Here is a 24,106-nt window from a genome sequence, read left to right as displayed (position 1 = left end):
TGAAGCCACTGGGAACCTTTGATGATATGGAAGGGAAAATGGCCATGGCCAAATCAAACGACTCTATGGTGATATAAAAAGAGGCAAATCGCTCAGAAAATAAAAGGGGAAAAAATTCCCGGCCGACACTCAGGCTTAAGAGGGCCTTGTAAGCCCGAGAAACATAAAGAAAACTTAAAACAGGGAAAACAAACTAACATCTTTAAGGGAAAGAAGGAAAAATTTCCTGCAGAGGAAAAGGATCAATTAGGGCAAAAAAATACCTGCAGGGAAGGCACAAAAGCTCACAGAGAAAAAGCCATGCACTCAGATGCTGTGCTGAGTCACAATCAACACGTTCTCTCCTTACCACGGATGAAAAGAGACTGATGGTCCCACGCTGGCACTGTGTGCGCTGCTATGAGCTCTTAAAGGGACAGTACACTAAAAAAAGCGTTCCCCACCGGGTGTCGTGGTTGAAGTCACCTACGTATGAGAATAAACTGGCCTGCTTGTCTTCAGAGAAACAGGTATTTCACAGGGTCAGGAGGTATGTGAGACATAACTGACTGAAGAAGTTTTCAAAAGACAGATCAGATCTGCCAAGAAAGAGACTAAGAAATTTAATCAGGGTGGGCTTCTTCACTGGATTGGGCCTAAAGGAAAGGATATTATCATATCAGACACAATTTCTCCTTCCTTAAAGTCCTACCAGACTAGTCCAGACCATTGAGATGTGACAAAGCAGTGTCCCTGTAGGGTAGGCCAAGAAGAAGACAACAAACTAAACTCCAACTAGTGCATCAAAGACAAAGCAAAGCACTGGTACTGGTCTGGATCGTAATAGACCTTGATGGAGGAAGAATGTATTCGATAATTAGAGAGACCCAACCAAAACATCCAAGTAGGGGACCTTCAGTCTGAAGAAAAATCTCCTCAGAGGAAATAATGCCAAAGAGCTATCTGTAGCACACAGTAATTCTACGGAACTATAGCATCCAACAGAACTGGTCAAGAGTCGTAGGGACCTGAAGTCAAAGAAAAGATAGCGTGGCGAGCCTGTGCTATGCAGGAGACTGGAATAGGAAAACGCCCTTGGTGAACTCAGACAGCATGCTAGTGAGCTTGACAGCATAGGCAAGGCAACCAGCTGGTCACAAACACTAGGTCAAAGGGCTGAATGTTGAAGGAGCCAAAATGAGATTGAGTGGAACCTTCTAGCTCCTAGACTTCTGCAATAATCCGCATAGAGGAAGAAAGGAGAAGGCTCTGTCTAACAGCAAGCTCCAACATATGGAGAAAATGCAGAACGCAGAATATAGCCTACAGGTGACCACCATGAGATCTGAAAAGATGTAGGCTCAAAAAATGAAATCGTGGCCTGAGGTACTGTTGCACCCAAGTGACCAGAGTAGAAGCTCCGAATAAGTGTTTAGCACAACCGTGCCAATAAAGATGGCCCAAGTTGTTGAGATGGAGATGGCCAACTAGCAGCCCTGAGCTGAGAAAGTAGGTAACAGATGCGCACCCTACCATTGTCTGGTACAGTTGAACTCTAAGCTGGCCAGTACAAGTGTTAAAACTCCTGTGTCCTGGAACTGAATAACACAGACTGGCACTGCAACTTTTGGCTGTGTAGCCAAGCCACCTAGTTGCCAACTGCTACTTGTGGAAGTGTGCTACCCAGGAAGGTGCCATATCTGAGACAGATAGCTGGGAACTGCACTCTACGTACCAAATAGCAAGGTGCCTTGCATATGAACCATAAAGGCAGATGTCCTAGCTGCAATGAAATAAGCTGAATCCTGGTTCTGGTTAAATTCCAAGCTGGCCACCGGCAAAGCCATATGCACTGCAGCAGACTACCAATACTGCCACGCTATATCAGCATCTACTGTAGTAGTTATAGTCAAGGTCTGGCTGCCATGCACCTGCCACATAGTTTGCTACTGACACATATGTGACAGAGAATTTTCTGCTATTGCAGCTGCATCAACAATGGTTGGTAACCACCATGAAAGACAAAAAGAAATTCTGTCCTCGTGCATCGCCACTGTAGCAGATTACTAGTGGCCACTATAGCCATGTCACAAATGTTCCTGTTGATGCAGCTGAGAACAACTGGATTGTTTCTGCATGGGAACCATGGAGCCTGTGTCTGCCCAAGTTGAATTCCACCCGCAGACACCACTGACAAACCATGAAGCTGGATGCTAATGGTGAGGCAGAGCTCCCTGTTGAGACCACCTCACAGCTATGCCAAATTGCTGTTGATGCTAACACATACCATAAAAGTGGCTGCTGATGCCAGACGTCTCTGATGCTGAAGCTGTGCCATGGAAGCGGCTTTTTAAGAACCGAGATAAAAGTGACTGCCGCATTTGAAGACAGGACATGCAAGTGACAAAGGATCTGAAGCAATACTACCCTGGGGGCTGCTAATGCCACAGCTGCGCCATGGGCTGCTGATGCCACAGTTGCGCACCACAGATGCAGCCTCAGAGGTTGCAGAAGCATGGCAGTGACTGTAGAAGGTATAGCAACACTATGAAAGCAACTGCTGTTATAGAGAAAATACCATATAGCTGCACACTGGGGCTGAAGCAATGCCATGCCGAAGACGTGTGGAAATGAATGCTTGGCACGGAGCTGATGCTTTGCAAGGCCATCATCACTGAAGTGCAGCAAACTGATCCCATGGCACTGGCATCAGTTGTAGAGGGATATCCTCGCCGAAAGCTGCCATTACAACTGATTCATACAGATGGCTTACGCTGAAGCGGTTGCTGCTAGATGAGAGCCATGCACCTGAGGACAGCTGCAGGTCCCTGCAGCCGGGTACTGCCACAGCCGCCCCAAGAAGCTGGATTCTGTTGCCACTACTTGGCCAAGACAGCAGGCTAATGCTGGAGAAGCTGTATCCTATATAAGGGAGGTGCTGAGGAATCTATGTTATGTAAGCAGTTGGTGCTGCTGAAGCTGCTCTGTATTGGCGGCTAGTGCTGCTACATCTGTGCCATAAAAAGGGCTGATGCTGACGAAGCTATACCCTGCTGGTGAGTAATGCTGCTGAAATTACTATGCCCAGAGGACTGGCAGTGGATAAACTGTGTCCTGCAAATATCAAATGCCACTGACATCGTGCCACACAGGATGCTGGTGTCTCAGAAGCTTTGCTATGCTAGTGACTCATGCAATTGCAGAGGATCAGTGTTTCTCAGGCTTTGGCACCCAGAAGGCCAGTGTAGATAGTGATGTGGGGATGAAAATTTGTCCCCATTCCCTCCTACAACCAAAGATTCTTCCCAGTCTTGGCCGCAGTTAAGCAGACTTTCTAATTCCATCTCCTCACTGTCCCCGCATTCTCCATCCCCATCCCCTCACCATCCTTGCAGTCTTAATTTTCTTTTCCGCATCTCCCCACTCAAAGCTTTGAAAATTGACCCCAGTATAGTTAAAATAATCCATAATACTGCATTAGGGGCTTATAGCCCATTTAGTTATGTTGAAACAAATGAGAGATCTGTAATAAACAAAATATTTTTATTATTTTGACTTATAAAACCACTTGTCCTTGACACACGCTCAAAACAGAATAATCCATTTGTGTATCTAAAATGTAAACTTCTACAAAACAGATGAAGTAAAGATATGATTCCAAGTGCCCCAATGAAAGGAGAGTTTAATTTTACTTCCATTTAATTACAATATATTTCATCTTTATAACACCAGGCTTCAAAAAGCAAATTACAACAATTCAGATGAATTTATCAGGAAACAGGGTATCTTCACTTAAATTTGGCCACATATTACTGTATTCTATAGACCAATGTAGAAAAATGAGCACAAAATGCAGAGTTATTACTGCTGTTTCTACCAGCTACAATAAGTTTTAAGCTGTTTTAGTAATATTGAATTTTATTTCATGCTATATATCTAGACATGGGAAGCTTTCAAATAAATAAAAAAGCTGTCAAAAAAGCAACAAAACAAAACATTATCATCCTCTACCTGTATGCCCCAATGTTTCTGCTTACAAAAGGACATACAGGATTAAAGGAGCACAATGACAGCCAGGCTCTACAGGCATGCAGAAGGCAGGGGCAATTTCACAAATCAAGAATAGCAAATCTCCTGGACTAGATGGTATTCATCCCAGAGTACTGATAGAATTGAAAAATGAACTGGTGGAACTATTGTTAGTAATATGTAATTTAGCTTTAAAATCAAGTGTGGTACCAGAAAATTGGAGGGTAGCCCATGTAACGCCGATATTTAAAAAGGCTCCAGAGGGTATCTGGGAAATTATAGACCGGTGAGGTGAGCCTGATGTCAGTGTCAGGCAAAATGGTAGAGACTATTATAAAGAACAAAATTACAGAGCATATTCAAAAGCATGGATTAATGAGGCAAAGCCAACACGGATTTAAGTTAAGGGAAATCTTGCCTCACCAATCTATTACATTTCTTTGAAGGGGTGAACAAACATGTGGATAAAGGCGAGCCAATTGATACTGTGTATCTGGATTTTCAAAAGACGTTTGACAAAGTACCTTATTGAAAGACTCCAGAAGAAATTGGAGAGTCATGGGATAGGAGGTAGTGTCCTATTGTGGATTAAAATCTGGTTAAAGGATAGAAAACAGAGAGTAAGGTTAACAGAGAAGGGTAGATAATGGGGTTCCCCAGGGGTCTGTGCTGGGACCGCTGCTTTTTAACATTTATAAACAATCTAGAGATGGGAGTAACTAGTAATCTGCTGACAACACAAAGTTCTTAAATCACGAGAGGATTGTGAAAAATTACAAGAGGACCTTATGAGACTGGGCGTCTAAATGTGAGCAAGTGCAAAGTGCTGCATGTGGGAAAGAGGAACCCGAACTATAGCTACGTAATGCAAGGTTCCATGTTAGGAGTCACTGACCAAGAAAGGGATCTATCTCAGCTTCGTTGTTGATGATACGTTGAAACCCTCTGCTCAGTGTGATGCGGTGGCTAAGAAAGCAAATAGAATGTTAGGTATTATTAAGAAAGGAATGGAAAACAAAAGTGAGGACGTTATAATTTATTTATTTGCTACATTTCTACCCCACATTTTCCCACCTCTTTGCAGGCTCAATGTGGCTTACATTATGTTGCAAAAGGTATAATCATAAACAGAGTAAGAGGTTTGGTCTAATTTAACATATTACTGTGTAAGAAATTAGGTAGATAGGTCTGTAGAATGATTTACATAACACAAAATAAAAACAGGTAAGATATAATGACCAATAGTGATAATATGATTAACATAAACAGAGTAAGATGATTATGACTTTGTATCGCTCCATGGTGCAATTGCACCTCGCATATTGTGTTCAATTCTGGTCACCGCATCTCAAAAAAGATATAGTGGAATTAGAAAAGGTACAGAGAAGGGCGACAAAACTGATAAAGGGGATGGGACGACTTCCCTATGAGGAAAGGCTGAAGCATCTAGGGCTCTTCAGCTTGGAGAAAAGACGACTGAGGGAAGATATGATAGAGGTCTATAAAATTATGAATGGAGTGGAACGGGTAGACATGAATCGTTTGCTTACTCTTTCCAAAAATACTAGGACTAGGGGGCATGCGATGAAGCTACAAAGTAGTAAATTTAATACGAATCAGAGAAAATGTTTATTCACTCAACGTGTAATTAAACTCTGAAATTCGTTGCCAGAGAATGTGGTAAAGGCGGTTAGCTTAGCAGGATTTAAAAAAGGTCTGGACAGCTTCCTAAAGGAAAAGTCCATAGACCATTATTAAATTGACATGGGGAAAATCCACTGCTATTTCTGCCATAAGCAGCATAAACATTTTCGGGATCTTGCTAGGTATTTGTGACCTGGATTGGCCACTGTTGGAAACAGGATGCTGGGCTTGATGGACCTTTATTATTATTATTATTAACATTTGTATAGCGCTACCAGATGCACGCAGCGCTGAACACCTGACATAGACAGTCCCTGCTCAATAGAGCTTACAATCTAAAAGTAATACAGAAAGACAAGACAATTAAGGGCGATGCCAATTAAGATAATTAAGACAATTAAGTCAATTAAGAGAATTAAGTCAATTAAGACAAGACAATTAAGGGCGAGGGAAGTACTGGGTGAGAAGGAACAAGGGGAGGCAAATGAGTAGTAGCTAGGAGCCAAAAGCAGTGGTGAAAAGGTGGGTTTTCAGCATAGATTTAAAAACAGGTAGAGATGGAGCTAGACATACAGGCTCAGGAAGTCTATTCTCTTCGTAGTTCATTGTAAGCCGCTTTGGGACTGTGTTCCGTGGCAAAAGGCGGGGTATACATGATCTAAAAATAAATAAATAATAAATAAATATTCCAGGAATAAGGTTCCGCGAGGGAAAAGGAACGAAGTCTGGAGTTAGCAGTGAAAGAGAAGGGGGACGACAAGAGAGATTTGTCCAGTGAGCAGAGTTCACGGGGAGGAATGTAGGGAGAGATGAGAGTGGAGAGGTAATGGGGAGCTGCAGAATGGATGCATTTAAAGGTCAGAAAGAGAAGTTTGAGTTGTATGCGGAAGCGGACAGGGAGCCAGTGAAGTGACTTGAGGAGTGGGCTAGTGTGGGTATAACGATTTTGGCAGAAAATAAGTCGTGCTGCAGAATTTTGGACAGACTGGAGAGGAGAGAGATGGCTGAGAGGAAGACCAGTGAGAAGTCTGTCCCAGTCTGGCAATACTTATGCACTTATGTCATATAGCTGCAACTTGCAGTACAAATATCTTTGCTGTTATCATAAGCAAAAATGAAGGCATATAGTGCAGCACTGAAATCTATATTACAGCATTGCAAATAACAAAGCAAGCTCTGGAGCAGTGACAAACACGTTGACTATAACCCCCCTTTCACAGACCCCTCGAAAACTCCCCAAACCCCAACCCAACTCCCCTTAGATCCCCCCAATCTCTTCCTAACAAAAGAATGCAAAACAAAACCTCCTTGTATAAACTGCTCAAGTCTGCTCACGCCATCTCCTGGCTCAATCTAACCTCCTTGAGTAGCCTCTTTGGGGCAGGAAAGAAGCCCACTCTTTCCTGCTTGCTGCCGCCGTCTGCTACTTCTTTAAAATGGCTACCGAGACTTCAAATGGCAGCCTTGTGAAACTTCTGCTTGAAGTCTTAGTGGCCATTTTGAAAAGGTGGCCCATACTGGGCACAGCAGTGGCAGGAAAGAGTGGGTTTCTTTCCTACCCCAAAGAAGCCATTAGACCACCAGGGCGAGTTAAGGTAGCCTCCGGGGAAGCAGGGTGGGGTGGGGCCAGATCTTTATTCCCATTACCGCGGGGATAAAGTAATGGTGGTCCCCGCTTCCGCAGTACTACCACATAATGTCTTACTGTTACCGCAGAAGTACTGCATAATTTAAAAAAAAATTCCCCCTACCATGTCACTCTCTAGGCTGGTACCACTTGAGGCATGCTGTGCTGTGCAAACAGGTGGTCCTGCTGCTGCTGACATGCCATGTAGATGGCACACACCATGGCCTCTGATTAAAGCCGGCGCGTGCTTCTCAAGCCATAATGTAGCACAGGCAGTGAAGCTGCCCTAAGGGGCTATGTTCTGCCAGAGCTGCCTCATGCCCTTTAATGTATAGGCCCACTTCAGCTGGCTGTGGAACCATGCTATTAACCTAGGCGCTACCAATGTGACATACAGCCAGTTTTCAGTGAAATACAGAATGAGCTATACAGAATTAGCTAAACAGAACTGAACCTCGAGGTTCGAAAGAAGCTGTGCGGCACCATCATGCACTCAAATCCAGGAGGCCGGTAAGAACATCAATTGTTATTGTAATATATAGATGAAGTTCAAGGCAGAGATGAGCTACTGGAATGAAAAGAAAATTCCCTGCTCAGCCCTCTGACACTCACAGATACAAATACAAGCCAATAAGAGCTTGCTAGTGTCCTAGTACTAAAATACTGTAGACAGCCCAATTCAAAGCACCTCCACGATGTACCAACAAAAAGAATCCTGCACAGCAGGCAATAGCATGAAACATGTCCTCCATTTGTGGCACGGAAAAATAGGCAGGAAGAGAACCCCAAACTGAACCAATGGCTGCCTTTAGCAAAGGGCATACCGAAACACTCTGAAAGAAGCTGAAGAAACACAGTTCCCAAGGAACTTACTGAAGCCCCAACATCACGACGCCGACTTGTTGTTATGCAGCTGAAGGTCAAATATGAGCACTGCTACCCAGTTATGGTACCACTACCAACAGCAAACTGGGACCCCTAAGGGAAACTTTTCTAAACTGACTCATGCAGAGCAGGGGAAAGCAGAGACCAACTGCAATTAAAGCAGCATTGCGGTGATATGGAACACAGGTGGCCAACCGCCTGTAATCACACTCTCAAGGAATTTCCTGCTGACAAAAAAGTGATAGCATCTGAAGAAATAGATGCTGCTGTAACAGCAAAAAGACAACAATGAAAACAGAAAAAAGTGCCCAATAATCAAAGCAAAGATAGTCCGCTTTTTCATGACCCTTATGGGGCAAGACATAACTGAGAAACTACCTCAGAGAAGAGAGAAACTACAAATTACTTACCCATAGGAGAAGATACCTCATGAATTACTGGAAAAGTATAATAAAGAATTTCTTGCCAATAAACAGGTCAGTCTCATAGAAAGGCAGTTCCATCTTCAATAATGAATCTGCAGCACTAAGACTGGGGTGGGGGGGGGGGGGGGGGGGGTGGGGAGACTCAGGACCACAAAGTGTCATCCAGTTCCAGATATGTCTTTAGGCTTAATTCAAAAGGGAGCCAAATCTGTTCAGCAACAAAACCTCCAGCTCTACTGACACCCAGACTAGCAGGGACAAGAGCTATATGAGAGCACCAAGGAAATGTTGCACGGTCCATCAACCATCCGCTTTGGGACAGAGAAAATACTGTACAATATCCTTAAGGGGTAAATCACAAGGAACTACTTTTCTTTTTCTCTGTCTTCATATGTTAGTTGATGAACATAACCCATTGGTCTGGATGCGTTTGGTAGGATGCTAAGGAAAGAAGGATATTGTCAGTGGAGCTGGATTTTCAGAATGTCAGGGCCTCACTTAACAGTGACTTATCACTACTCTCCCCTCTCATGAGGGGGGTAAGAGTTGCACTTCAAAGCCTCATACAGTGTAGTTCCTCTCTTATGGGAGAGGGTTGGGGGGAAATGCAGATCCAAGGAGTTGGTGAGGATAAAGGGTCAAACATCAGGGCCTCACTTGATAGTGATCTGTGGCCGCTCTCCGTTCTCGGACTTTAAGCTCATGAGGATTTCCAGGATGGTCTGAGACCAGTAGCTGCGGTAAGAGAGCAGGCCCAGGTCAGACAGGGGCTTCTCTGGAGTCCCTGTCTTCCCCTCCACCTTGGAGAGCTCATAACCTGAGGACAGAAAGAGAAAAACAAACAGTTCTATCAAAAATACAGAGATATTACAATAGACTTAACTAATTCTGTTGTAATCACCTTATCTGGGGTTGGAAATGCTGTATATGTCTGATCTACAGTAGGAAGACTTATTTATTTTGTTCAGCTTTTAATACAGTGGTGGAAATAAGTATTTGATCCCTTGCTGATTTTGTAAGTTTGCCCACTGACAAAGACATGAGCAGCCCATAATTGAAGGGTAGGTTATTGGTAACAGTGAGAGATAGCACATCACAAATTAAATCCGGAAAATCACATTGTGGAAAGTATATGAATTTATTTGCATTCTGCAGAGGGAAATAAGTATTTGATCCCCCACCAACCAGTAAGAGATCTGGCCCCTACAGACCAGGTAGATGCTCCAAATCAACTCGTTACCTGCATGACAGACAGCTGTCGGCAATGGTCACCTGTATGAAAGACACCTGTCCACAGACTCAGTGAATCAGTCAGACTCTAACCTCTACAAAATGGCCAAGAGCAAGGAGCTGTCTAAGGATGTCAGGGACAAGATCATACACCTGCACAAGGCTGGAATGGGCTACAAAACCATCAGTAAGACGCTGGGCGAGAAGGAGACAACTGTTGGTGCCATAGTAAGAAAATGGAAGAAGTACAAAATGACTGTCAATCGACAAAGATCTGGGGCTCCACGCAAAATCTCACCTCGTGGGGTATCCTTGATCATGAGGAAGGTTAGAAATCAGCCTACAACTACAAGGGGGGAACTTGTCAATGATCTCAAGGCAGCTGGGACCACTGTCACCACGAAAACCATTGGTAACACATTACGACATAACGGATTGCAATCCTGCAGTGCCCGCAAGGTCCCCCTGCTCCGGAAGGCACATGTGACGGCCCGTCTGAAGTTTGCCAGTGAACACCTGGATGATGCCGAGAGTGATTGGGAGAAGGTGCTGTGGTCAGATGAGACAAAAATTGAGCTCTTTGGCATGAACTCAACTCGCCGTGTTTGGAGGAAGAGAAATGCTGCCTATGACCCAAAGAACACCGTCCCCACTGTCAAGCATGGAGGTGGAAATGTTATGTTTTGGGGGTGTTTCTCTGCTAAGGGCACAGGACTACTTCACCGCATCAATGGGAGAATGGATGGGGCCATGTACCGTACAATTCTGAGTGACAACCTCCTTCCCTCCGCCAGGGCCTTAAAAATGGGTCGTGGCTGGGTCTTCCAGCACGACAATGACCCAAAACATACAGCCAAGGCAACAAAGGAGTGGCTCAGGAAGAAGCACATTAGGGTCATGGAGTGGCCTAGCCAGTCACCAGACCTTAATCCCATTGAAAACTTATGGAGGGAGCTGAAGCTGCGAGTTGCCAAGCGACAGCCCAGAACTCTTAATGATTTAGAGATGATCTGCAAAGAGGAGTGGACCAAAATTCCTCCTGACATGTGTGCAAACCTCATCATCAACTACAGAAGACGTCTGACCGCTGTGCTTGCCAACAAGGGTTTTGCCACCAAGTATTAGGTCTTGTTTGCCAGAGGGATTAAATACTTATTTCCCTCTGCAGAATGCAAATAAATTCATATACTTTCCACAATGTGATTTTCCGGATTTAATTTGTGATGTGCTATCTCTCACTGTTACCAATAACCTACCCTTCAATTATGGGCTGCTCATGTCTTTGTCAATGGGCAAACTTACAAAATCAGCAAGGGATCAAATACTTATTTCCACCACTGTACATGATTTAAGCCTATGTAGGGAAGAGGGCTACTTTTGATCCTGGGGTCTATCGGAGCAATTTAGTGGTGTTTTATATCATTTAATCTTTTTCTATTGTTATACATGTGAATTGTAATTTATCATTTCTATATGTTATTATTATATGTAATCCGCTGTGATGGTCTGACCCTGTGGATAATCAAATAAGTATAACCTTGAACTGAGAAAAGCACAAATTTGGTATAGTTTTCAGGGAAGCTTTGGTGCCAAATAGTTAGATGCCAGGGCAGTAAGTGGAAGCTTTGGTCTTGTTGGAGGCACTGCCCTATGCACTGAAAGCAATGCAAGGTTCTATCAGTATTGCAGGATGGCTGGCAGGTAAGCTGGGAGTCCTAGAAAACAGCAAGGCTAACGATCTATGAAATCCAACGTGGAAAATGAGCAAGCAGATCAGTATATTATCCAAAATATTTTATTGAAGATACCTTATATAAGACAGTTGCCCGACACAGGCCATGTTTCGCCCAAAAAAGGGCTGCATCAGGGGCTAGTCTGTATCTCTACAAATAAGACTTTTTCCAGCTTTGATAGCAGACTACTTGCTGGTGATTTGGAAACACAACAGGACACACTGTTTGTGATGTTTTTTTGGCATTTCCTTTTTCCTTGTCCTGATATGCAATTTGCAATTGTTCTTATTCATAGAGATACAGACTAGCCCCTGACGCAGTCCTTTTTTGGGGGAAACACGGCCTGTGTCGGGCAACTGTCATATATACGGTATCTTCAATAAAATATTTTGGATAATATACTGATCTGCTCGCTCATTTTCCAGGTAAGCTGGGAGTACAGTCATCCTAATAAGAACATAAGAAAAGTTGTGTTGAGTCAGATGAAGATTCATGAAGCCCAACATCCTATCTCTGACAGTGTCCAGTTAAGATCACAAATACCTGGCAGATACCAAAAATACATCCATTTCTCATAGCGCATTTTCAGAAATAAACAACAGCTCTCCTAAGTCTACCTGGTTGTTGATTTTTACAGACTTTTCCTTCATAAATTTTTTCAAGCCTCTAATAAACCCTGCTATGATAGTTGCCTTGACTGTGTCCATCTGACAACAGATTGCACAGCTTGTGTGCTGCATGAAAAAATACTTCTACGACTTAGGGAAGGGGGAGCCTATTCCGAAAGGATGGGCTCCACCTTAACCAGGGTGGGACCAGGCTGCTGGCGTCGGCAATTAAAAAGGAGACAGAGCAGCTTTTAAACTAAAAACAGGGGGAAGGCCGACAGTCGCTCAAAAGCGTATGGTTCAGGATAAGGTATCTTCCAAAGATATCACCAAAACAGGGAAGACAGGGTATCCTGGATAGTGAGGTTGCAAAAGAGACCATAGTAGATCAGGTGTCCTTAAATAAAAATAAAAATCAGACAAAAGATTGCAAATTAATACTGTCAAGTACTGAGCATGATGTAAATAGGAACAACAAACAGTTTGAAATGTCTATAAGCGAATGTCAGAAGCCTAAGAAATAAGATGGGAGAGTTAGAATATATTGCACTAAATGAAAAATTAGATATAATAGGCATCTCTTAGACCTGGTGGAAGGAGGATAACCAGTGGGACACTGTCATACCGGGATACAAATTATATCGTAGTGATAGGGTGGATCGAATTGGTGGAGGGGTAGCATTGTATATTAACGAGAGCTTTGAATCAAATGGATTGAAAATTCTGCAGGAAACAAAACACTTCTTGGAATCACTGTGGATTGAAATTCCATGTGTAAAGGGGAAAAGGATAGTGATAGGAGTATACTACCGTCCACCTGGCCAGGATGAACAGATGGATGCAGAAATGTTAAAGGAAATTAGGGATGCAAACGAACTGGGCAACACAATAATAATGGGTGATTTCAATTACCCCGATACTGACTGGATAAATGCAGTGCTTTTTTTGTGCCGGTACGCAAGGGCGGGACACTGAGAATGAACGAATCAGGAAGCTTCTGCTAGACATGTTGGGACTCGGGAGTGGAGCGCTTTCAGTGACGCTGCTGCCCATGCGGTCGGACTCGGAGGTCAGGCAAATTTAAAATAATAAAAGAAAAAGGATCCTTGGGGGGAGAAGAGGGCGCCAGGGCAGGCAGGCAGTTGGACATGGGAGCGGGAGGGCAAGGGAGAGAGGACCATCTGGACATGAATGGCAGGGCTCAGGGAGAGAGGGGAATTGCTGGATAGGGATGAATGGAGGGGGCAGGGGACAGAGGAGCATGGATGGGAGGGCAGGGCTCAGGGAGAGAGAGGAATTGCTGGATAGGGATGAATGGAGGGGGCAGGGGACAGAGCAGCATGGATGGGAGGGCAGGGCTCAGGGAGAGAGGGGAATTGCTGGATAGGGATGAATGGAGGGGGCAGGGGACAGAGGAGCATGGATGGGAGAGCAGGGCTCAGGGAGAGAGGGGATGGATGCCTGGAGGGGGGGCAGGGGAGCCAAGGGAATCGCTGGGTGGGTATGGATGGCTGGAGGGGGGGCAGGGGAGAGAAGAGAGTTGCAGGACATGGATGGAGAAGAGGGAAGGGAGAGAGAAGAAATGCTGGACATGGATGGTGGGCAGGGAAGAGTGAGGAATGAGATGAGGGAAAAGGAAGAGAGGAGAAAAACTGCACATGGATGAATAAGCAGAAGCTGGATCCAGTGGACAGCTTTTACTTACGGATGTAGGACAAGAAATGAAGAAAAAAGGCGGAAAGTAAAGAAATAAATGGAAAGGAAGCCCTGGAAACTACTACTATTTAACATTTCTAGAGCGCTACAAAGTGTACACAGCGCTGTACAAACACAGAAGACAGTCCCTGCTCAAAGAGCTTACAATCTAATAGACAAAAAGTAAAGCATATAAATTTAAAATATTTAAGCAGTCAAGCACAAGAGAACAGTCACAGAAGGACTGAAGATGTTGAAGGGTGGTCAGTATGATTAGGTGTAACTCTGGTTGGAGTAGTGGGAGAAGGTGATAGAAGAATAGAAATGGGTAAGGTAAAAGTAATGAGTGGGTTGATAGGGAGGTTATATAAAACATGTCACTCTAGGGGTGGGTGGGTAGAGGGGTAGGGTGGGTGGGACTAAGTCTAAAGCAGGAGAAGGTATTCTCTGCAGCCTATCTGTGAGGTGGAAAATGCTCTCTGAAGCTGCTGCTATAAGTTGTTAGTTTTCTCTCCCTGAAAGAGATCCAAGCCACACCCACGAAGTTCAAACTGTCTGTGGGGAGGGGGAGGGGAGGAAATGGCAGTGCTTGATGAAAAAGAGAGCTCAGTTTGATAGGAGATATACTATAGGATGTCATTCTGAGGCCAGGCTAAGACTAAAGCAGGAGAAGGTATTCTCTGCAGCCTATCTGTGAGATGGAAAATGCTCTCTGAAGCTGCTGCTCAGTGTTGCCAGGTGGAAAATTTTTTTCCCACCCAATGCAGCACAAAACCCGCCCAAACTCAAACCCCGCCCCTGACACCCCCACCCCCGCGTCATCACCCCGCCCCCGCCGTCATTAACCCCGCCCCGCCTCCCACGTCATCGGCCCCGCCTCCCACGTCATCGGCCCCGCCTCCTACGCCACTAACCCCGCCCAAAAACGTCACTAACCCCGCCCCCCGCGGCCGAAAAAGCCGCACAAAAAACCGCCCGGAAGCCCAAAAAACAGCCCAAAAAAACGCAACCCGCCGCGGGCAAAAATTTCCCGCAGCGGGTCGCGGAAAACCGCCCACCTGGCAACACTGCTGCTGCTATAAGTTGTTAGTTTTCTCTCCCTGAAAGAGATCCAAGCCACACCCACGAAGTTCAAACTGTCTGTGGGGAGGGGGTGGGGAGGGGAGGAAATGGCAGTGCTTGATGAAAAAGAGAGCTCAGTTTGAGTTAAGGGAACAGATAGAGAGCAGCAGAATCAGAGACTGGGACCAACATGGAAAGAAAAACAAAGTCACCAGACAACAAAGGTAGAAAAAATCATTTTATTTTCATTTTAGTGTTTGAAATATGTCCAATTTGAGAACTTACATCTGCTGTCTTATTTTACATTGGGTATATTGGAGCTGTAACAGCTTACAGAAATTATTTATAATGAAATAAATCACGTTATTTTGTTCTCCTATGCTAGTATAATGTTTTCAATGATGTCTATTTATATGCGCAATAGCTGGAATAAGGGGTGTGGCTAATGTGGGTGTGGCTATCATGGGGTGGGGCCATATGTGGTGACCCCGCCCATGAGTACCGGCACCTTTTTTTCTACAAAAAAAGCACTGGTTAAATGTAACATCGGGGCATGCTAGGGAGGTAAAATTCCTTGATGAAATCAAAGACAGCTTTATGGAGCAGCTGGTACAGGAGCCGACGAGAGAAGGAAAAATTCTAGACCTAGTCCTTAGTGGAGCGCATGATCTGGTGCGGGAGGTAATGGTGCTTGGGCCGCTTGATAACAGTGATCATAATATGATTGGATTTGATATTAGCTTTGAAGTATACATAGGAAATCAAATATGTTAGTGTTTACCTTTAAAAAAAGGAGACTGTGATAAAATGAGAAGGGTGAAAAGAAAACTTACAGGAGCTACTGCGTGCGTCAAAAATTTACATAAAGCGTGGCTGCTGTTCAAAAACACCATCCTGGAAGCCCAGGCCAAATATATTCCGTGTATTAAAAAAGGAGGACGGAAGACCAAATGACAGCTGGTGTGGTTAAAAAGTGAGGTGAAGGAAGCTATAAGAGCTAAAAGAAAATCCTTCAGAAAATGGAAGGAACAGACTGAAAATAATAAGAAACAGCATAAGGAATGTCAAGTCAAATGCAAAGAGCTGATAAGGAAGGCTAAGAGGGACTTTGAAAAAAAAAGATTGCGTTGGAGGCAAAAACACACAGTAAAATGTTTTTTAGGTATATTAAATGCAGGAAGACGGCAAAAGAATCGGTTGGACCGCTAGATGACCGAGGAGTAAAAGGAGCAATCAGGAAAGATAAAGCCGCAGCAGAGAGATTAAATGAATTCTTTGCTTCGGTCTTCAACGAAGGAAGATCTGGGTGGGATACCGGTGCCGGAAATGGTATTCGAAGCTGACGAGTCGAAGAAACTTAATGAATTCTCTGTAAACCTGGAGGATGTAATGGGGCAGTTCTACAAACTGAAAAGTAGCAAATCTCCTGGACCGGATGGTATTCATCCCAGAGTACTGATAGAACTGAAAAATGAGCTTGCAGAGCTACTGTTAGAAATATGTAATTTATCCTTAAAATCGAGCGTGGTACCGGAAGATTGGAAGGTGGCCAATGTAACACCGATTTTTAAAAAAGGATCCAGAGGAGATCCAGGAAATTATAGACCGGTGAGTCTGACGTCGGTGCCAGGCAAAATATTAGAGACTATTATTAAGAACAAAATTACAAAGCATATTCAAAAGCATGTATTAATGAGACAAAGTCAACATGGATTTAGTGAAGGGAAATCTTGCCTCACCAATCTACTACATTTCTTTGAAGGGGTGAACAAACATGTGGATAAAGGTGAGCCGGTTGATATTGTGTATCTAGATTTTCAGAAGGCGTTTGACAAAGTACCTCATGAAAGACTCCAGAGGAAATTGGAGAGTCATGGGATTGGAGGTAGTGTTCTACTGTGGATTAAAAACTGGTTAAAAGATAGAAAACAGAGAGTAGGGTTAAATGGTCAGTATTCTCAATGGAGAAGGGTAGTTAGTGGGGTTCCCCAGGGGTCTATGCTGGACCTCTGCTTTTTAACATATTTATAAATGACCTAGAGATGGGAGTAACTAGTGAGGTAATTAAATTTACTGAGGACACAAAGTTATTCCAAGTCATTAAATCGCGGGAGGATTGTGAAAAATTACAAGAGGACGTTACGAGACTGGGAGTCTAAATGGCAGATGACGTTTAATGTGAGCAAGTGCAAAGTGATGCATGTGGGAAAGAGGAACCTGAAATATAGCTATGTCATGCAAGGTTCCACGTTAGGAGTCACCAACCAAGAAAGGGATCTAGGTGTCGTCGTTGATGACACGTTGAAACCTTCTGCTCAGTGTGCTGCTGCGGCTAAGAAAGCAAATAGAATGTTAGGTATTATTAGGAAAGGAATGCAAAACAAAAATGAGGATATTATAATGCCTTTGTATTGCTCCATGGTGAGACCGCACCTCGAATATTGTGTTCAATTCTGGTTACCGCATCTCAAAAAAGATATAGTGGAATTAGAAAAGGTGCAGAGAAGGGTGACAAAAATGATAAAGGGGATGGGACGACTTCCCTATGAGGAAAGGCTAAAGTGGCTAGGGCTCTTCAGCTTGGAGAAAAGGCGGCTGAGGGGAGATATGATAGAGGTCTATAAAATAATGAGTGGAGTTGAACGGGTAGATGTGAAGCGTCTGTTTATGCTTTCCAAAAATACTAGGACTAGGGAGCATTTGATGAAGCTACAATGTAGTAAATTTAAAACGAATCGGAGAAAAGTTTTCTACACTCAACGTGTAATTAAACTCTGGAATTTCTTGTCAGAGAATGTGATAAAGGCGGTTAGCTTTGCGGAGTTTAAAATAGGTTTGGACGGCTTCCTAAAGGAAAAGTCCATAGACCATTATTAAATGGACTTGGGGAAAATCCACTATTTCTGGGGTAAGCAGTATAGAATGTTTTGTACTTTTTTGGGATCTTGCCAGGTATTTGTGACCTGGATTGGCCACGGTTGGAAACAGGATGCTGCTTGATGGACCTTTGGTCTTTCCCAGTATGGCATGTACTTATGACTTGTTTTTAATCTCCTAATCATTAGTTTCTTCGTGTGTCCTCTTGTTTTAATGTTGTTTGAAAGGTTAAACAGGTTAACTATTCCACTCCAATCATGATTTTATGAACATCTATCAGTTGTCTTTTTTCCACGCTGAAAAGCCCTAACCTGCTTACCCTTTCTTTATAAGGGAGGTGTTCCATCTCCTTTATCACAGCAGCATAGCCAGTGATATTTTGGTAGGACCTGAGCAGGGCCCGTCTTAGCAATTGTGAGGCCCTGTGCAGATAAGTTCGGTGGGGCCCCCCTGGCCCCTTGCCTAGCCCCACCCCTGATAACAAGACTTAATTTTTTTTTTTTAAATTTATGATCTCTGGTGAGTCCACTTCCATAAAACATGTAAAAACAACCCTGGCTCAGGTCTTTCATTTCCCAGGTTTATTTAAGAACCCATCTCAATACAATACACATACAATACAATACAGGATACAGCTATTCAAAAGGACCAAGGTTGGCTAGGTCTAGGAGATCATAAAAGCATCTAGTTTTCTTGGGTTCTTAAATAAACCTGGGAAATGAAAGACCTGAGCCTGGACTTAATAAATCTGTCTGTCTGCTTACTTAACAATTACCATTTCATGCCATCCAGTTTCATGGCTCCTTCGGGAGGGAGGTTAAGAAAATGGGCCAACATAGAGCAACTGGGCTGAGAGCCGACTCGTGGCAACCGGATCACATTCAGTGTCATGTCGAGCCGACGCCAGTTTTATTCAACACTGCAGCAGGCCAGCGGCCCAGCCTCAGGACTCCCAAGAGCAGCTGTACTTCTCTGGACTCAGCCAGTTTCTTCATGTGGCTGAGCTGCTAGAGAAATGTAGCTGTGATTGATCAGGGAGCCCTCTCTAGCAATTTAAAGGGTGCTCCTGACTGGCTGGAAACCGGGAGTAACACAGATTCTGAGTTACTCCCGGCAACCGGCCAATCAGGAGCGCCCTTATAGGTGCCAGACAGGGGATGACTGGTTGTTTGCTGCACAGCAAAGACGTAAAGCTAAAGCCTACTGAGGGAATTTGGTGGGACGGAGTTCGATGAGACAAGAGTGATACTTGATGCTGACATGCCATCATGTTGGGGCTGAGCAGGGCCCCTTGAAGTGCGAAGCCCTATGCAGTCGCCCTGCCTAAGATCGACCCTGGACCTAAGGTTAACATGAGTAGGCATTAGGCTGTGTGGATGTTGATACCACCTCTTGCTCTCCTTTCATTGGTCTGTTGCACTGCTGCTGACAGGGTGGACCTAACTCCAAAGTGGAGAGGCTACAGCCCACTTGTGGCTATATCCATGATTTTTCACTTTTGTCACCTTTCTCTGAACCTTTTCTAGTTCTGCTATACCCTCCCTCTTTTCTCTCTTTCTTCCTACTTCCCACTTCCACTACTTAAACATACACAGTGCCTCTGCAGGTGATCTATAGACACTAAGGTTCAAAGGTACTAAGCATTTATCCCATTAACAAATGCAGCCCAAAGTGAGTAAGGGAAACCAGCAGAACTTACTGAACTCAATAAGAAGCTTGCCATAGCCCCGTCTCTGGTAAGGGGGCAAGGTCAGGATACAAGCTACGTTATAGTCTTCGGTTGACTCCTTTTCCTGTCACACAAAAATAGTAAGAGCGGGACCCAGAACATCAACACTGTTATCAACAGAAACTGCTCCAACCCTAATTATGCAGGTCATGATTGGTAAGTGTAATAAACAATAACTGATTATTCTTATATTACTAAAGCCTTCTGTGTCTTTCTGTCTCTCCACCTGGTGGCGTTAGGACCATAATCCCTGGAGTCCTGGACATTCCAGGTTACAGGTAACTAGTACTTTTATACCTGGGAGAGGGCAGAAAGATAAACATTACACACTATGTTGCAGTCTCACAGCTATATCCCCTCACCAGTACCCACTCTCCCTCCCCAGCTCCTCTCAATTACTTATCACTCTTCTTTCCTATCCCCCATTTCTCTTCTGCTGTGTCTCCAATTGTATGAAGTCATTTGATTCAAGTTGTGCATGTGGGGAGGGAGGATGTAAAAAGCTTACCTTGGAGAAGTATCCCACAATGTGGAAGCCTTTTGAATCATACTCTGTCATGACATAGAAAAGAAACGGATCCGTATCATAGTAAAGAGTCTTGTGGTCCAGGAAGCACTTGGCCAAAAGACACAAATTCTGTGAGTAAGTCTGAATGGAAAAATGAAAAGAATATATAAGCAAAATAGAAAATTCATCATTACTCAAAGCGAGCTGATCAGATTTAAGATCTCAGAAACACACACAAAATATCAGGCTTATGGCTGTACCTTTTCACTTTGTACTACTGAGATGTGGCTCCTATGAGTCATATTCAGGTTCTACATGGCCCCTTACCAAGAATGGTATGAGTATTAAAGTGGGAGAGGAACCACTGGAAACCATAAATGATGATCTACAATGCTCTGATTTCAGATGCCATGTTATAAGCAGCAGCACGGTAAAGAAAAATTTGGATTTACCTGTTAATTTGCTTTCCTTGAGTCCTACCAAACCAGTCCAGACAAATGGGTCATGTCCCCCTGCAAGCAGATAGAGCTACAAGAAAAAAAGTTCACAGCTGACCTCACTCCCTTTATAAGGGGTTGAAGCTGCCTTCAGCTCCTCAGTATCCTATGTCAAAGCTAAGAAAACCAAAGGCAATTGTTATCTTTTGGTTTCCAATTCACCACTAAAAGCTAAACCTGATGCACATGATGTTATGGTCATTAACCCAGGAATGAGATAATTCCATATACCAAGAATATGACTACCTTCAGATTGAGATAAAACATACTAACTTTTGGCTTTCTGAATTGGTCAGACTGAAAGCCCTTGAACATAATTGCTTCCACAGATGGATTCTGGACTGGTCTGGCAGGACTCAAAGAAAGTAAATTAATGAGAAAGTCCAAGTTTCACCTTCATTATCATCCATACCAGACCTGTCCAGATGAGTGGGAAGTACTCAATCTCTACCCAGACTAGGTGAGAGGAAGCCACAGTAGCTCTCAGGACTCTACAACTAAGGAGAAGACCCTTCAAAATCAGCTTAACCACACTGAGGAATGTAGATCAGAGGTGGAATGGAGGGCAATGGCACTGTCCTGCCATTATCCTCTGAGAAGACAGATTCTAACCCTGCCTATAATATGTAAACTGCTTTGAATGTAACCACAGAAAGGCAGAATATCAAATCCCATCCCCTTTCCTGTGCTCTAAATCAAGTTCGCTGGCCAGCCCTATGGAGCTTGCCAAATCTTGCTAGTGTGGTCTAAGGTGATCTTCTCCTTGACTCCTCCTGAAAACAATACTTTAAAGACCACTGTGCTTTTTCAGTAGATGAAAAACCTATCCAAAACTCAAAAGGATCTGGGTATCAACCGACTTGAGAATGGCCACATCAGCCCTGACTTACTTCACATTACTTCTTAACTATCAGAAGAGAGAAAGCCTGATTTTGCCAGAAGTGAAACGTTACCCTAAGAAGAGGTAGAGAATTGGGTACAGAGATCTCCTTGAATAATTGTAAAGGAAACAGTAACAACCTCTGCCCCAATACCTAAAGAGATGATATTCTGTGAGGGTTGAGAGTAGAGAGCTGCATGGAAACGGGGTTCGCGGGATTCCCACGGGGACGGAGGCAGTTCCTGCGGGGATGGAAGCAGCTCTGCGGGGTTCCCACGGGGACAGAGGTAGCTCCTGCGGGGTTCCCACGGGGATGGAAGCAGTTCTGCGGTCTTCTCGTAGAAGTGTAAGCTGCACCTGCCTCTCATCTACCGAATATCAATTTCTTTGAGTGCTGTCTTCTCCTCCTCTTCTTATTCCTTGCTTTAACAGCACAATGTGGAAAGTCTTCCATTAAGGAGGTGGTAGAGTCACAAATGATGACGGAATTCAAAAAGGCGTGGGATGAACACAGAGGATCTCTAATTAGAAAAAGCGAATGATACATACCTGTAGTAGGTGTTCTCCGAGGACAGCAGGCTGATTGTTCTCACGACTGGGTTGACGTCCACGGCAGCCCCCACCAACCGGAACAAAAACTTTGCGGCCGGTCCTGCACGCAGGGCACGCCCACCGCGCATGCACGGCTGTCTTCCCGCCCGTGCGCGACCGTTCCCGCTCAGTTGAATGACAAGCAAATTAATGAGTAAAAACGCAACTCCAAAGGGGAGGAGGGAGGGTAGGTGAGAACAATCAGCCTGCTGTCCTCGGAGAACACCTGCTACAGGTATGTATCATTCGCTTTCTCCGAGGACAAGCAGGCTGCTTGTTCTCACGACTGGGGTATCCCTAGCTCTCAGGCTCACTCAAAACAAGAACCCAGGTCAATTGAACCTCGCAACGGCGAGGGTATAACAGAAATTGACCTACGAAGAACAACTAACTGAGAGTGCAGCCTGACCAGAATAAATTCGGGTCCTGGAGGGTGGAGTTGGATTTAAACCCCAAACAGATTCTGCAGCACCGACTGCCCGAACCGAATGTCGCGTCGGGTATCCTGCTGGAGGCAGTAATGCGATGTGAATGTGTGGACAGATGACCACGTCGCAGCTTTGCAAATCTCTTCAATAGTGGCTGACTTCAAGTGGGCCACCGACGCTGCCATGGCTCTGACACTATGAGCCGTGACATGACCCTCAAGAGCCAGCCCAGCCTGGGCGTAAGTGAAGGAAATGCAATCTGCTAGCCAATTGGAGATGGTGCGTTTCTCGACAGCGACCCCTTTCCTATTGGGGTCGAAAGAAATAAACAATTGGGCGGACTGTCTGTGGGGCTGTGTCCGCTCCAGATAGAAGGCCAAAGCTCGCTTGCAGTCCAATGTGTGCAACTGACGTTCAGCAGGGCGGGTATGCGGTCTGGGAAAGAATGTTGGCAAGACAATTGACTGGTTAAGATGGAACTCCGACACCACCTTTGGCAGGAACTTAGGGTGAGTGCGGAGCACTACTCTGTTATGATGAAATTTAGTATACGGAGCATGAGCTACCAGGGCTTGAAGCTCACTGACTCTACGAGCTGAAGTAACTGCCACCAAGAAAATGACCTTCCAGGTCAAGTACTTCAGATGGCATGAATTCAGTGGCTCAAAAGGAGGTTTCATCAGCTGGGTGAGGACGACGTTGAGATCCCATGACACTGCAGGAGGCTTGACAGGGGGCTTTGACAAAAGCAAGCCTCTCATGAATCGAACGACTAAAGGCTCTCCAGAGATGGCTTTACCCTCTACACGATGATGGTAAGCACTAATCGCACTAAGGTGATTCCTTACTGAGTTGGTCTTGAGGCCAGACTCTGATAAGTGTAGAAGGTATTCAAGCAGGTTCTGTGCAGGACAAGAACGAGGTTCTAGGGCCTTGCTCTCACACCAAACGACAAACCTCCTCCACTTGAAAAAGTAACTCTTTTTAGTGGAATCCTTTCTAGAGGCAAGCAAGACATGGGAGACACCCTCAGACAGACCCAACGAAGTGAAGTCTACGCCCTCAACATCCAGGCCGTGAGAGCCAGAGACTGAAGGTTGGGGTGCAGAAGCGCTCCGTCGTTCTGCAAAATGAGAGTCGGAAAACACTCCAATCTCCACGGTTCTTCGGAGGACAACTCCAGAAGAAGAGGGAACCAGATCTGGCGGGGCCAAAAAGGCGCTATCAGAATCATGGTGCCGTGGTCTTGCTTGAGCTTCAGTAAGGTCTTCCCCACCAAAGGTATGGGAGGATAAGCATACAGGAGGCCGGTCCCCCAATGGAGGAGAAAGGCATCCGACGCTAGTCTGCCGTGTGCCTGTAGTCTGGAACAGAACAGAGGCAGCTTGTGGTTGGTCCGAGAGGTGAAAAGGTCCACCGAGGGAGTGCCCCACTCTTGGAAGATCTTGCGTACCACTCTGGAATGGAGCAACCACTCGTGCGGTTGCATGACTCTGCTCAGTCTGTCGGCCAGACTGTTGTTTACACCTGCCAGGTATGTGGCTTGAAGAAGCATGCCGAACAGGCAGGCCAAACGCCGCATCCCGACGGCTTCCTGACACAGGGGGCGAGATCCGGTGCCCCCCTGCTTGTTGATGTAATACATTGCAACCTGATTGTCTGTCCGAATTTGGATAATT

The 24,106-nt window shown here is 44.7% G+C and overlaps 1 protein-coding gene across 1 annotated transcript in view; it reads right to left on the bottom strand.

The window, feature by feature from the left end:
* Nucleotides 1-24,106, bottom strand: part of KAT5 (lysine acetyltransferase 5) — a 319,317-nt gene that overhangs the window by 41,300 nt on the left and 253,911 nt on the right. The window contains exons 9-11 of the mRNA XM_030220227.1: nucleotides 20,032-20,172; nucleotides 19,494-19,587; nucleotides 9,247-9,406 (exon numbers count right to left, since the gene is read on the bottom strand). Of these exons, the coding sequence (XP_030076087.1) occupies nucleotides 9,247-9,406; nucleotides 19,494-19,587; nucleotides 20,032-20,172 (395 nt within the window). The remainder of the gene's footprint in view (nucleotides 1-9,246; nucleotides 9,407-19,493; nucleotides 19,588-20,031; nucleotides 20,173-24,106) is intronic.

The sequence above is a fragment of the Microcaecilia unicolor genome, chromosome 11 (assembly GCF_901765095.1).
Source record: "Microcaecilia unicolor chromosome 11, aMicUni1.1, whole genome shotgun sequence".
NCBI classification, from domain to species: Eukaryota; Metazoa; Chordata; class Amphibia; order Gymnophiona; family Siphonopidae; genus Microcaecilia; species Microcaecilia unicolor.
The sequence above is the reverse complement of the archived record's forward strand: the minus strand, read 5'-3'. Positions and strand labels throughout refer to the sequence as shown.